This window comes from Myodes glareolus, chromosome 11, assembly GCF_982192425.1.
Source record: "Myodes glareolus chromosome 11, mMyoGla1.1, whole genome shotgun sequence".
In the NCBI taxonomy this organism is placed as follows: Eukaryota; Metazoa; Chordata; class Mammalia; order Rodentia; family Cricetidae; genus Myodes; species Myodes glareolus.
Window position 1 is genome coordinate 56,336,494 of NC_142036.1, and position 13,262 is coordinate 56,349,755.

At 41.8% G+C, this 13,262-nt stretch overlaps 1 protein-coding gene across 2 annotated transcripts in view; it reads left to right on the forward strand.

The window, feature by feature from the left end:
* The first annotated feature begins 64 nt into the window (after window positions 1-64).
* L2hgdh (L-2-hydroxyglutarate dehydrogenase) overlaps window positions 65-13,262 on the forward strand; it is a 35,983-nt gene continuing 22,785 nt past the window's right edge. The window contains exons 1-3 of one of the 2 annotated variants that reach the window (XM_087911788.1): window positions 65-270; window positions 3,869-3,984; window positions 4,578-4,729. In XM_087911788.1, coding sequence (XP_087767914.1) covers window positions 131-270; window positions 3,869-3,984; window positions 4,578-4,729 — 408 coding nt within the window. In that variant the 5' untranslated portion in view covers window positions 65-130. The remainder of the gene's footprint in view (window positions 271-3,868; window positions 3,985-4,577; window positions 4,730-13,262) is intronic. The other variant, XM_087911787.1, reaches the window with a different exon arrangement.

Below are 13,262 nucleotides of genomic sequence, written 5' to 3' on the forward strand. Positions count from 1 at the left end.
AGCCAAAACCGTGCATTTCATTGGCCCTCGCTTGGGGGCGGGGCTGGAGAGCGGGGCGCTTCACCCGTAGAGTCGTAGAGTCGTTCAGGCTGCTGCTGCTGGGGTTGAGGAAGGGAAGGTGGCAAAGGCGATGTGGCCGACCCTGCGTTACTTAGGCGCTGCCTGCGGTCTGGCCCGCTGTCACTTTGCTGGGGGTTTCCTCCCGGCAAGCGAGCGGACGCCTAGGGGCCCGGGGTTGCTGTGTGGGGGTGGCCGCAGCTCCAGCACTAGGTAAGTGAGTGACGGTGGCCTGCGTTTGCTGCTCCCCTCTGAGATGTCTCGAATTGGATCCGACTCGTCGTCTCTGTCCCTGGGGATGAAGTCCTGATTTTGTGGTCCGGCCTTGGACTCCAGGAGCTGCTGAACCTGCAGGGTTCATCCGCAGCATTTGTGAGCGGGAATCGGGGGGGGGGGGAGGCAGTATTGATTGGAGGGTCAGGAGCGAATTTGTCTCCAAACACAACCCTCCTCTCCGTTTCTTAACCACTTTAAAGGCTGAATGGTGAATTTGATCCTAGTCTGGCCCCTAGATGAACATTTTGAGGATTAAGGGACCTAGTACACTGTAAATAAGTACGCTGATTCTTAGCTAGCTAACATTCCCTGTGTTGCATGGAAGATCCAGAACTAGGCTTCAGTAGGTCAATTCCTTGCACACATTAGACTTGTAGCTGGGAAGCAACCCAGTTGCCTACCGTGCGCTACCTAGGAAAGCCGACAAATGCAGTGTTGTATGCGAAAGCTTTAAGGGGGAACGCTTTTGGTTGTTTTGAGACAGGAAGGTGAGCCAGCCGTGTGAATATGATTTTAGTGGACGACAAAAGTATGGAAAGACATTGGAGAGGGACAGTGTCACAGTGGTGCTTTTGTTTAAGCCACACATTAAATTTTAGTCGAAGACCCATAGAATGGTGTTGAAGCAAGGTTTCCCTGGTAGCCCTGGCTGTCCTGTAACTCCCAATGTATATCGGGCTGGCCTTCAACTCTCAGAGACCAACTTGCCCTTGCCTTCCAAGTGCTGGGATTAAAGGTGTGTGCCACCCCACCTGCTCCACCTTTTGAGACGGATCTCTTATGGAGATTGGCCGGCCAGGGAGCTGCGTGCCTCCCTACCCTACCTACCCCAAGGATGGGTAGAACCAAGCTTTTACATAAAGGTGCTTGAGTCCTCATGTGTGCACAGCAAGCCTTTTACCAATTAACCATTTCCCTAGCCTCTCCCCCACCCCAAATTGTATACTTTTTACTTTGGAGCAATTGTAGATCCATAGGAAGTTGCAAAAAAATCACAGAATGGTTTTATGTTGCCTTCTCCATTTCCCACCGTTCTTCCAGTGTTAGTATAGTACAATAGCAAAGCCAGAAAATTAATATTGATACAATGCATACATGGTCAGGTTTCTGCACTTTGTGTTCTGTGTGTAGCTCTATGAAGTTTAATCAGACTTTGTATGATCCCCTCAATTTGGGCATCGAAATATCCCATTGTGAACCTGGGCACAGGTGCCCACCAAGATAGCAGAGTCCAGCAGGCAGCTCCTTCTGAGGCTAGATGAAGTTTAGTCAGGCATTGAGCTACAGTGCCTGCCCTGGGAGCAAAACAAATGACAGTATATTTAAGTGCTGGCCTCTGTGATGGGCAACAGTGTCACCAGTCAAGTGTGGACAGCGAGGGATCAGCCAGACCAGCCTCTATTACAAGAATGCCAATGATACCCTAGAATGGGGTCAAGCTACACGATCAGCTGGCTGTGATCGATTAGTCTTCAAAAGCTGAACTCATCTTCTGCTAGTGGGCAGATGTCTGTGCTTCACTTTATGGAGGGATATGGCTCCAACTCTGCAAATAAAGAAAAGGTAACTACATTTTCCAGTGCAGGGCTGTTTGGCCCTGGACATCATGAATTCCTAAGAAGGCTCTTTTATCTAGAATGACTCTTCCCTGAGGAAATGGATCTGCATTGGAGACAAGTGAAGAAACACTGGCAATACTATTGTGAGGTGACTCCACCGGATAACAGACTTGGACACTCTTAAAGCTGAGTAGAAAGTCTACATTGCCATAGCCAGTGGCCGCACAGGGAACCTGCCCAAGTCATGCAGCCCCGAACCTCTCTGCTCTTTGACTTGTATGCCCCAAAACACATCCTGGATGACACCCTTTTATTATCAATGAAAGTGAAACTACAGAAGCCAAAAAGCAAGGTTAGTGCATTTAGGAACTTTCCTGGATGCTGGAATTGTGGACTAGGTCTTGGATGGACTCGGTCTTCATTCCATTGGCAGGTTTTGAGGCCTACATGCTGGGTTCTAAGGTCAGAACGGTGCTTCCAACATGGCGTCGGTTGTGCTAAGGTCTGGCAGCCTGTTACATCATGTCTGGAGAGCAGAACCTTGTCCATAGCCTATCCTTCCATGGGGCACCCATCATTTGTCTCACGTAGTGGGCCCCTATCCTCATTACCCCTTGTTCCACTTATACCCTAACCTCCCTCTTAACCTCCCTCCCTGCTCCCCAGGAGCTCATGATAAATGATAAATGCGCCATCATGGTTGGAGCTAAGCTGAGGAAGGTACAATGGACAGAAAATTCATTCAAAGACTCTAGTCCCAGCAGAACCTCAACATCTGATTCTGTCTAGGTGGGTAGAGCCTGGAAGGAAAAGAAAGCCCCACCAAGGAGCTGAACTAACTTCGGGTCAAAAGGAGGGTGCAGCTTGCAGTTTACCAGACAGATGAGCCTGCTGACAGAAAAGACAAGCCCAAAGGAGATCCAGCACCGCTAGGGATCTGAACCCCCAGCGACCATGCAGCTCCTTAGATGCTTGTGGGAAGCTTGTCTGGTGACAAGCCCCAAATTAAGAGCCACTCTCAGCTGCATCTCACTTTAAGGATGGTGCAAAGAGCATGCGTGTGGACACCCGTGAAACAGACCCTTAAAGAGGTTGTCTTGAGAGAGGTGAAGAACATCGACTCCATCGGGTGGGCCCTGAGTGGAATCAGCATCCCCTAAAGTGGGCCATCAGAGAACAGGAGGAACTAGAGGACCCCGCCTGTGAAGACTGGGATGTACGTGTCTCAACCTATGACACTGCAGAGGAAATCAAGTTCAACTCCTGGATTCTTCTTGTTCTGAGATTCTATTTGATTCAGAATATCAGGGCTATTCTTTTGTGTGTGTGTATTTTATATTTGATTAAGTGAACATTTCTCTGGTGTATAGAGAACATTCTCAAATTATCTTCTTTGTTAGATGACTTTCAAGTTTTCTTGCAGGTGATGCTTTGCTGCCATGGCAGTGAGCAGCAGGGCCTGGTCCAGCCTTGCCATGCTTTGGAGTCATGGCAGCTGTGGTGTTAACAGTATGTACATACAGTGTGTGTGTGTTCTGTCCGCACAACAAACGGTTCATTGTGGATAAATACGTAACTAAGATGCTCCGACACCACAAGATTTGTTCTCTCCCCTTCTCTAGTCACCACATCCTATCTCTCCATTCTTCCTAACTCCTGGCCGTTACTCTATTCTCCATCAGAAAACTTTGTCATTTTGAGAGTCTTATGTAAGTGAACCCTTAACACTGATTTTATCATACAATGTGATACGTTCGTGTATATATATTATCTTATTATCTCTTATATGCATGGTATATTACACATTATACATAATATAAGCAACATATAATATGTAATGTGATAGTTGTTATATAATATATAAATAACATATATTATTATAAATTTGTACTTTCATTTCTCACTAATGAAAATTATACAAGTGAAGTTTGGTGAGGTCTGGAAACATAAATTCATAAGACTTGCTTTCTCTTAAGCTCATTTGATATCGTCATCGTCGGTGGCGGAATTGTGGGGCTTGCCTCTGCCAGAACACTCATCCTGAAACACCCCGGCCTTTCAATTGGTGTTGTGGAAAAGGAGAAAGATTTAGGTCTGTATCCCGTCAGCTTGCTGGGAACCTGCTCATCTTTTTCAGGCTGAATTGGTGATGAAAAATGTTGATGTTTGTGTCTTGTTTTGGAGTCTCTCGAAAGTCTGGGACAAGGGCTCACATGGTAGTGGTTGTTTTGAGGGGTTGTGAGGTGGTAGGAAGAAGAGAGGGGGTGGGGAGACTAAGGATCACACAAGGGCACACTCTGCATGTGCTGCTGGAGGTTGAGTACACCGGTACCCAGGAAGCAGCGTAGTCCTCCCAGGTTTATGCCCATTCTCCATCGGCTTTTAGGAGTGTCCCTATTGTCACTAACAACGCCACCTTCCTCCAGAGAGAGAGAGAAGGCCTGGGATCACGTACAGAGTCTTGGGGGACCTTTAAAGTGGTGTTCAAACAAAGCGTAAGTCAAAGTCAGAAATGGGCAGGAATTATTTAACATTAATAGCTGCTATAGGAAATTGCCAATAAGCAGAACAAATCTAGGCATTTTTAAATGATGTTGCCTCTGCTAGCTACATGTAGAATTGTTCACTTCTTAGGTTTTGTGTGAGTCATTTATTTTTCTTGACCCTGTCTCTCTTGTTTTATAGCTCTTCACCAGACTGGACGGAACAGTGGGGTCATACATAGTGGAGTTTACTATAAACCCGAATCTCTGAAAGCTAAATTGTGTGTAGAAGGCGCAGCCCTCATCTATGAGTACTGTAACCTCAAGGGAATTCCCTACAGGCAATGTGGCAAGGTACAGCGTTTCACTCGGGCCGTGGCTTGTTTGTAACTAGCGTTTCCTTGGGTTTAGTGTTGAAAAGTTTGTATACAAACTTTAGTGTATTTTCCAACTTTGTGGCATATAAACTTTAGTAGTAAGATCTAATGATTCTCTGAATTTCCTCTGTGTCTGTGGTTATATCCCCCTTTTTCATTTCTGATCTTATTAATTTGCATGTTCTCTCTCTGCCGTTTGATTAGTTTGGATAGGGGTTTTATCTGCTTTATCTATAAAGCAGAGTCGTGTCACTATCAACACTAGTTTTAGAATATTTTTATTACTCTCAAAATAAACCATATGTCAGTTCTCCATTCCTACATCTCCTGAGTGCCTAATAACTTCTTTGTTTTCCGTCTCTATACAGTTGCTTGCTTTATACTATGTATCTTTTTTTTTTTTTTGCTTTGTTTTCCTTTTGGTTTTTCAAGACAGGGTTTCTTTGTCCTGGACAAGACAGGATTCTGTCCTGGAACTTGCTTTGTAGACCAAGCTAGCCTTGAACTCACAGAGATCCACCTGCCTCTACCCCTGCCTCCTGAGTGCTGGTATTGTAGGCGTGCACCACCACTGCCCAGCACTATGTATCTTTTTTGTTTGTTTGTTTTTTACAGGGCTTCCTCGAGTAGCCTTGGCTGTCCTGAAACTCACAGAGATCCACTTGCTTCTGCCTCCTGAGTGGTGGGATTAAAGGTGTGCGCCACCACTACCCAGTTTATACATATCTTATAAATAGAATTATGTCATATAGAATACATGTGATATTCTGTGACATTTAAAAAGATACACACTTACCATAATGCTTTCAGAGGTTATCCATGTTATAGCATTAATTAGTTCATCCTTTTTTACGCTGTCTCTATTATTTTGTTTGGGTGCTTATTAGTGATATGCATTTGAGTTGTTTCTGCTTTTTTGTTATAAATAATACAGTTATAGGTATTTATATATAACTTTTATGGAAACCCATTCTCATTTCTCAGTGGAATATTTCTAGAAGTAGAATTTCTGGTAGGAACTCCATCTTTAATATTTAAAGGAACTGCCAAACTCTTTTCCAGATGTTATGGTTGCATCTTTGACAGGGAACCTCTGTCAGCCAATGATGTTTAAGAGGTTGGACCAGGTTAGGGTGTGACCTAAGTTTGTCCTCAGGGTTGGGGACACCATTTACGGGTTGATTATTACTTGTATAGAGTAGAGGGTTGGGGTGGAAATTATGTAGGCCCAGAGATCTCCTTGAAAAAGAAAGAGGGAAAATTTAAATGGGATAACAGATAATTTAGTATGAACTTACTCACACTAATAATAATAATAGTGAGTAATAGAGTGAATACTTATGAGCTATTATTTATGGACAATTTACATTGGTATAGAGTCTTGTATATTGATATAAGTTCAAATTATATTTATTATTTCTGTTTACAATATTTGTATACTTATGCAAAATTATTTTGTCAGATTGTATGTGTGAATGTTTTTACCTCTGTTTAAGACATTTTGTATATTGATACAATTTTACGATCTAGTTATCATATTGCATTTTATATTCCTACATCCTATCAAGATGCTTATACATTGTTTACATTTTGAGGTCATTGTCCTCATTTACTGCACAATTATTTACAGATTATTTAATATTTTGATATGAAGTCTTAGTCTTTAAGTTATAGGTATTAAGTATTATAGGTCAATAGTTACTCATGTTTGCTGTACATATAGTCAGATTAATTAGGTTCTTTAGATACATAGAGATTATATTATGCATAGATAGGTAATCTTCAACACTTCAAAGATCTGTAGAACATGGCATTTAAATAACTTAGGGTTCTGTTGTTGTGAGACACAATTTTGCTCCTGACAGCACCAGTCTATTCCTGAGAGAATCTTGAGCACCGAAAACACTCCAGTTTGTTTTCTTCTTGGCACAATTGGCCTTTGGGCAAGGAACTGCCCATGCCTCGACCACTGACAAAGTACATGGTGTTCAGACTAGATAAGCAGGAAACAAGAAAAAAAGACTTGCCAAGACAGAGTAAGACAGTTCTAAAAGTTTTCCTGCCTCTAAAAATGGTCTGTCAGTTACTCTAGGCCTTAGCCAATTGGTTGCTTCAACATCGCAAATGAGACTTTGGGTGATTGCTCAGGTAGCCAGTTGTCTCTGTTATATACTGCACATTTTGGAAGCTGCTTGATTGCACTTCCTTCCTACTCAAGTAATATTATCTCTCTTCTCAGGCCTTCGATGGGGTTGAAGATTAGATAGTCGTAGTTACCTTCCTCTTATGATTTAGCCAAGCCATTTCCAATGCAAGACTTAGACTCTTTAGGATAGAATATTTATTAAAACATTAAGCATGTGTTCCTTACTTAATATTGTTTATGCCAGTTGTAATTCTAATTTTCTACTTGATATCTGTTCCTAGTGTATATAGTTTTGTATTGGGTTTGGAACTCTCTTATTTCTACAAAAGGGGGAGGTGATGGGGAACCTCTGTCAGTCAATAACCTTTAAGAGGTTGGACAGGTTAAGGCATGACCTTTGGGTACCCAGAGTAAACCTCCAGCCCGCCCAGGGGCTCTCTCACTCTCTAGTTCCCACGTTACACACCTGAGGTTGGACTTCTCATTCCTGTTACGTGAGTTTGCCCATTATAATAAAGAAAATATAAATGAAATCTTTTGGTGGATTATTTGACCCATGTCCTCACCCCCAACACATTTTCACTGGTAATTAATGAGGCCAATCTTGAACATTTAAGTCTCCTGCCTCAGTTTCCCAAGTGAAACTATAGCTTTATAACAATATAGCTGACTTTCCTCATTGCAGTGACTAATAAGACAGTGTACCTGTTCTTTATGTGTATGAAAGATGTGTGTGTATGTACACACACTTGTGTACATATGGAGGCCAGAGGGCAACATCAGGTATGTTTCTTTATCATACTCCACCCAATCTCTTGAGACAGGGTCTGCTATTGAACCTGGAGTTCACTGATTGGTTAGTATGTCTGACCAATGAGCCCCAGGGGTATGTCATTCTTCTGTGTCTCCCTCCCCAGCACTGAGATAACAGACTCACATCACCAGGCCAGTTTTACATGGTGCTGGAGAGCTAAGCGCAAGTCTTCATATTTGCCTAGCAAGCACTTTACCCATGAAGCCATCGCTCCAGCCCACTTAAGTTTATTTTTAATTGGCAAAAATTGTACATATTATGTCCAACATAAACATGTGAATATGTATGTGATAGCATGAATACACATGAGAGGCATTTTGCAATGACAATATTTAGCTGACTGCCATATGCATTACCTCACACACTTGCTATTTTAAAATCTGTTCTCTTAATAGACTCCAAGAATACGACACATTGTAATTTCTGCGGTCACATGTTCACAGTGGATCTTCTGAACCTATTCTTCCTGTTTTATTGACACTTGATCGTCTCTGACTGACATCTGCCCCATCTTCACTTACTCCCAGTCACTGGTAACCACCATTTAACTGGCTCCTTTCATGAATTTAGTTTTTTTCGGATTGTCCACGCAAGCCTACCCACCACATTTTCTTTATTGCCCATTGCGGGACACTTAGTTGCTTTTCTATCTTTGCTCCTTGTGAATAATGTTGCAAAGGACATAGGATGCCTTTGCTCTCTCTAGGTATCTTGATTTCCTTTCTTTTGGACTTACACCCAGAAGAGGAATTGCTGTACCTGTTTGCATATCTTTAATGGGCTTATGGGTCATTTAGCTTAGCTTCTTTAAAGAAATGTATATTCAATCTTTTACTCATTTTAAAATTGTGTAATTTTGGTTTTATTGTTGAATGATAGTGCTCTCTATATATTTTAAATTCAATATATGTTAGTCCTCCCTAATGTGTTCTAAGACTTCCCACAAATGTCTGAAGCCTTAGACACTACTTTTGGTCTTTCCTTTTATTCTGTCCTTTTTCTGAACCTTAGCATTTCCTGTCCATGCATACCAATGATAAAATTTAACATAAAATTAGGCACATAAGAGGCTAGCAACAATGACTTGATTAAAAGAACAACTTTAGCAGCATGCTCTACTAAAAGCTGTGTGAGTGTGGTCGGGCTCTGTCTTTCTCAGAATACCTTGTTGTGCTGTATTTCTCCTTCTTGTGATGTTAGGAAGTCCTTGCCAGCATCATGACTCTTGCTTTTTGAGGCCATTGTTAAATAAAATAACAGTTACTTGAACACAGGCATGATAAAACCCTGTCGGTCCATCTGGTGCTGTAGGTGACGGCAGAGTGACTAATGACTGTGTGGCAAATACAACCTGGATACGGCAGACAGAGTGTTGCTCCACATCCCAGGAACTTTCTTTCATCTAATATTTTTGGACTGTGTTTGGTTGTGAGTAACTGAATCTCAGAAGAAGGAACCATGAAAGGGAAAACATTTTTACCAATGTGATTCTGAGCATTTTGTCCTGTTTTGTAGGCTTCACTGTGGCTTTCCTGATGATCTCCTTTGATGCTCCAAGGGTTGGAATTTTAACAAGATCCTGGGTTTTCTTTTGTTACTTATGTTTCCTGGATCATATTTAAGAAATCACCAGCTGATACCAGATCATAAGGATTGGCTTCTGCGCTTCTCTTCTAAGAGTTTTTGTATCTTTCATTGCTTACGTTGGAATCAGTTTTAGTATCTGGTGTGTGTTAGATTCAACTTTGTTCTTTTGTTTGTAGGTACCTATGTGTCTCACCATCACTTGTTGGAGAGTATCTTCTTTCTATAGAAATTGTTTTGACACCCTTCTATCATTTGAACGTAAATACAGATTCTCATATTACCCACTAGTATATATGTCTATCTCTATATACAGGATGTAAGTCCCCTAACTTTAATACTTATTTTTTAAGATTGCTTTGGCTAGTTGGGGATCCTTGAATAGCCAAATGAAGTTTTAGGGCTATTTGTTAATCTCTCCCAAAGGGTAGCTGGGATTTTGATAGAAATTGTGTTAATATGTAGGTCAATTTAGACAACATTACTAACTTTAATGTTTTGGGTTTTGTTTGTTTGGTTTTTTTGAGAAAGGATTTCTCTATGTAACTCTGGAGCCTGTCCTGGTACTCGCTCTGTAGACCAGGCTGGCCTCAAACTCACAGAGATCCACCTGCCTCTGCCTCCCAAGTGCTGGGATGTACCACCACTTCCTGGCTTTTTTAAAAAAATGTGTGTGTATATGTGTATCCATGGAGACAAGACAAGGGCATTGAATTTCCTGGAGCTGGAGTTATAGCAGATATGAGCTGACTGATATGGATGCTGGGAACCCCCTGGTCTTTTGCAAGAGCAGCAAGTGTTCTAAACTGCTGAGCTGTCTTCCAGCCCCAGATATTTCCATCTTGACAATATTAACTAACTCTTTCATTCTGTGAGTATGGGTTTCTTTCATTTGCTTAGATCTTTAACTTCTTTTAGCTGTTTTAGAGTGTTCTCTCTCTCTCTCTCTCTCTCTCTCTCTCTCTCTCTCTCTCTCTCTCTCTCTCCCTCTCTCCCTCTCGTCTTTCTTGTCAAGGTTTCTCTGTGTAGCCCTGGCTGTCCTGAAACTCACACAGTAGACCATGCTGGCCTTGAACTCAGAGGTCCATTTATCTCTGCCTCCTGGGTGCTGGGATTAAAGGCATGCGCCACCACCACCTGGCTTGTTTTATAGTTTTCAGTGTGTAACTCTTGCCACCTCTTAATTTTTCTTCGATATTTTATTTTTATTGATACTTTTATGAGAGAATTGTTTCCCTAATGTCATTTGTTTCAGGTTTTGGTGTGTGTATGTTCCTTGGGCTCTTCTGCCTAAAGGATCCTGTTATCTATGAGTAGGTTAATTTTCTTTTTCAGTTTGGATGTCTTATATTTGTTTATCTTTTACATTTATTTAGTGTATATGTATGTGTGTGAGAGAGAGTTGCCACATGCTTTGGCTTATATACTGTGGCGTGATATAAAAGTTAGCAGAAACCTGTGGGAAGTATCCTTTTGTTCCACCTTTCAGTTTCCAGGGATCAAACTCAGGTGGCTGGGCTTGGTGGCCCGTGCTTTTTCCAGCCGAGATATCTTTTGAGAGTTTCTTATTTCCTCTTTCATTACTATATAGTGCATCATGCAGTAGCTAACTTTTGGATATTATGTTGATCTTGTCTGTGAATCCCATGGATCCACATGATGGGGGACAAACATGCCATCAGACAGAGCTTACATGGGAAGGGAGTTTATTGGGAAGGTAGAGAAAAAACAGAGAAAGGGACGCGGGGAGAGGGAAGGAGGGAGGGAGGGAAAGAGAAAGAGACAGAGAGGCAGTGACCTGCCTCAGAGAAACAACAGAGAGGGCGTGGGCAGAGTTTGTCTCTTAAAGGGACCTTTGCACCTATTCACAGACTGTGTAGTGCTTCATCAGCCGTAGGACCCTGGGTGCATCCTGCCAGGGATGGGGGCCAGCATAATGCCTGAATCCTAACATTGTCTTCCTGTGATACACACTACTTGGTTATGGCATATAGCCCTTTTTATATGTTGCTGCATTTAGTTTTATTGTTTTGCCTAAGATTGTTACATCTGTGTTTACAAATGAGGGCTGAGGGTGTAGCTCAGTGGTGTATGGGAGTATACTGACCTCATGATAGTAGTTTTACAAATGTTTCTTCATCTTTTTTTTTTTTTTGAAAGCGTTTATTCTTTCTTAAACACGTGGTAACCTTCATGAGTTAAGTCTTTGCTCTCTGGCCTTCCATTGAGGGAAGTTGTTTTTGCTTTTAGTTTTTTGTTGGTTGGTTGGTTGGTTGGCTGGTTGGTTGGTTGGTTGGTTGTTTTTTCCTGACAGGGTCTGTCTATGTAGCCTTGGCTTTCCTGGAACTCAAACAGGTGTGTAGACCAGGCTGGCCTTGAACTCACAGAGATCCTCCTGCCTGTTTCCCAAGTGCTGGGATTAAAGGTGCGCGCCAACACTGCATTTGTTGGAAATTTTTATTCACTTTACTTGCCGTGTTTCAGCTCAGGTTTGTTGTTGTTGCTGTTGTTGTTGTTGTGAGTCGTTTTCGGAAGTGTCTTCCTAACAGTTTCAGCATCTGAATGTGTGCTTTCTGTGGTATGGTTAGCTGTTCATACCACCCTTGTGAGGCTTATTTTCATAAGGTTGATCGTGATGTCCTCTCTCTACATTTTTAAGTCTGAAAGCTCATTATTGTCATGAAAGATGTATTACATTAAAAAGAAAAGATGCAGGGTCAGGGATTCAGCTCAATGGTAGAGCTCTTGCCTAGCAAGCACAAGGCCCTGGGTTTGGTCCTCAGCTCTGAAAAAAAATGCATTACATATTTTATTTTATTTAGTAATGTGAGAAAATGCCTTGGCAGAATGTTAAGTGGAAAAAAAAGGAAGTAGGCTGGGTTGTAAGAGGTCAAGACGGCAAACCTTTATCCACTTTAAGATTTACAAATACTCCCATTCTGTGATTTGTCTTTTTGCTTTCTTGATGGTATCCTTTGACTAATTTTTTATTAAAAAGTTAATCATTTATTGACTTAAGTAACCTTTGTACCTTGGCCAAAAGCATTACCTCGGGGAATTCTGTTGGCTCTTTGGTATGAGGTAGGGACTTATGCATGCTAATATACCCGTGAATGTGTGTCTGTGTTTTGCCTTGCAGTGAAATAAGAAGAAACTCAATTTCAAATACCTTTCCCAGAAATATGTACAAGAGGGGGCTGGAGAGATGGCTCAGTGGTTAAGAGCATTGCCTGCTCTTCCAAAGGTCTTGAGTTCAATTCCCAGCAACCATATGGTGGCTCACAACCATCTGTAATGAGATCTGGTGCCCTCTCTGGCCTGCAGGCACACATGTAGGCAGATATTGAATGCATAATAAATGAGTAAATATTTTAAAAAAAGAAATATACACAAGAGTTCTGAAGAAAGTTGATTAAATGCAATTCTCTCTGCATCAGTAAAGACTATAATTTATTTCAAGACAACAAAAGACTAGCTTGTTGAGAGTGGTGTCCGTTATACTGATGACTGACTGCCTTTTTATGAGCTAGCATTTTACATTTACTCATAGAAATAAGAAGGGTATTTACTTTGAAAGATGTAAAGGGGACTAGGAGACATGGCTCAGCAGCTAAGAGCATTGGCTGCTCTTGCAGAGGACCCAGGTTCAATTCCCAGGACCCATGTAGTGGCTCAGAACTGCCTATCATTCCCATTCCAGGGGATCCAGGACCCTCTCTGCCTTCTGTGGACACTGCACACACATGTAGGCAAAACACCCATGCACATAAAATGAATCTTAAAAAGCAACAAAAGAAAGCATGAACATGTGCTTCTCTTATTGCTGGGATGGAGTAATAACAATAAGAGTTGTATGTGGCTGGGATCATACTGCAACTCCTATCAAGAAATGGAAATTGAGGCTGCATTTCACATTCGGGGACATTAGTTTAATACTATTTTTTTTAAGACATTTTCTTGATAAAG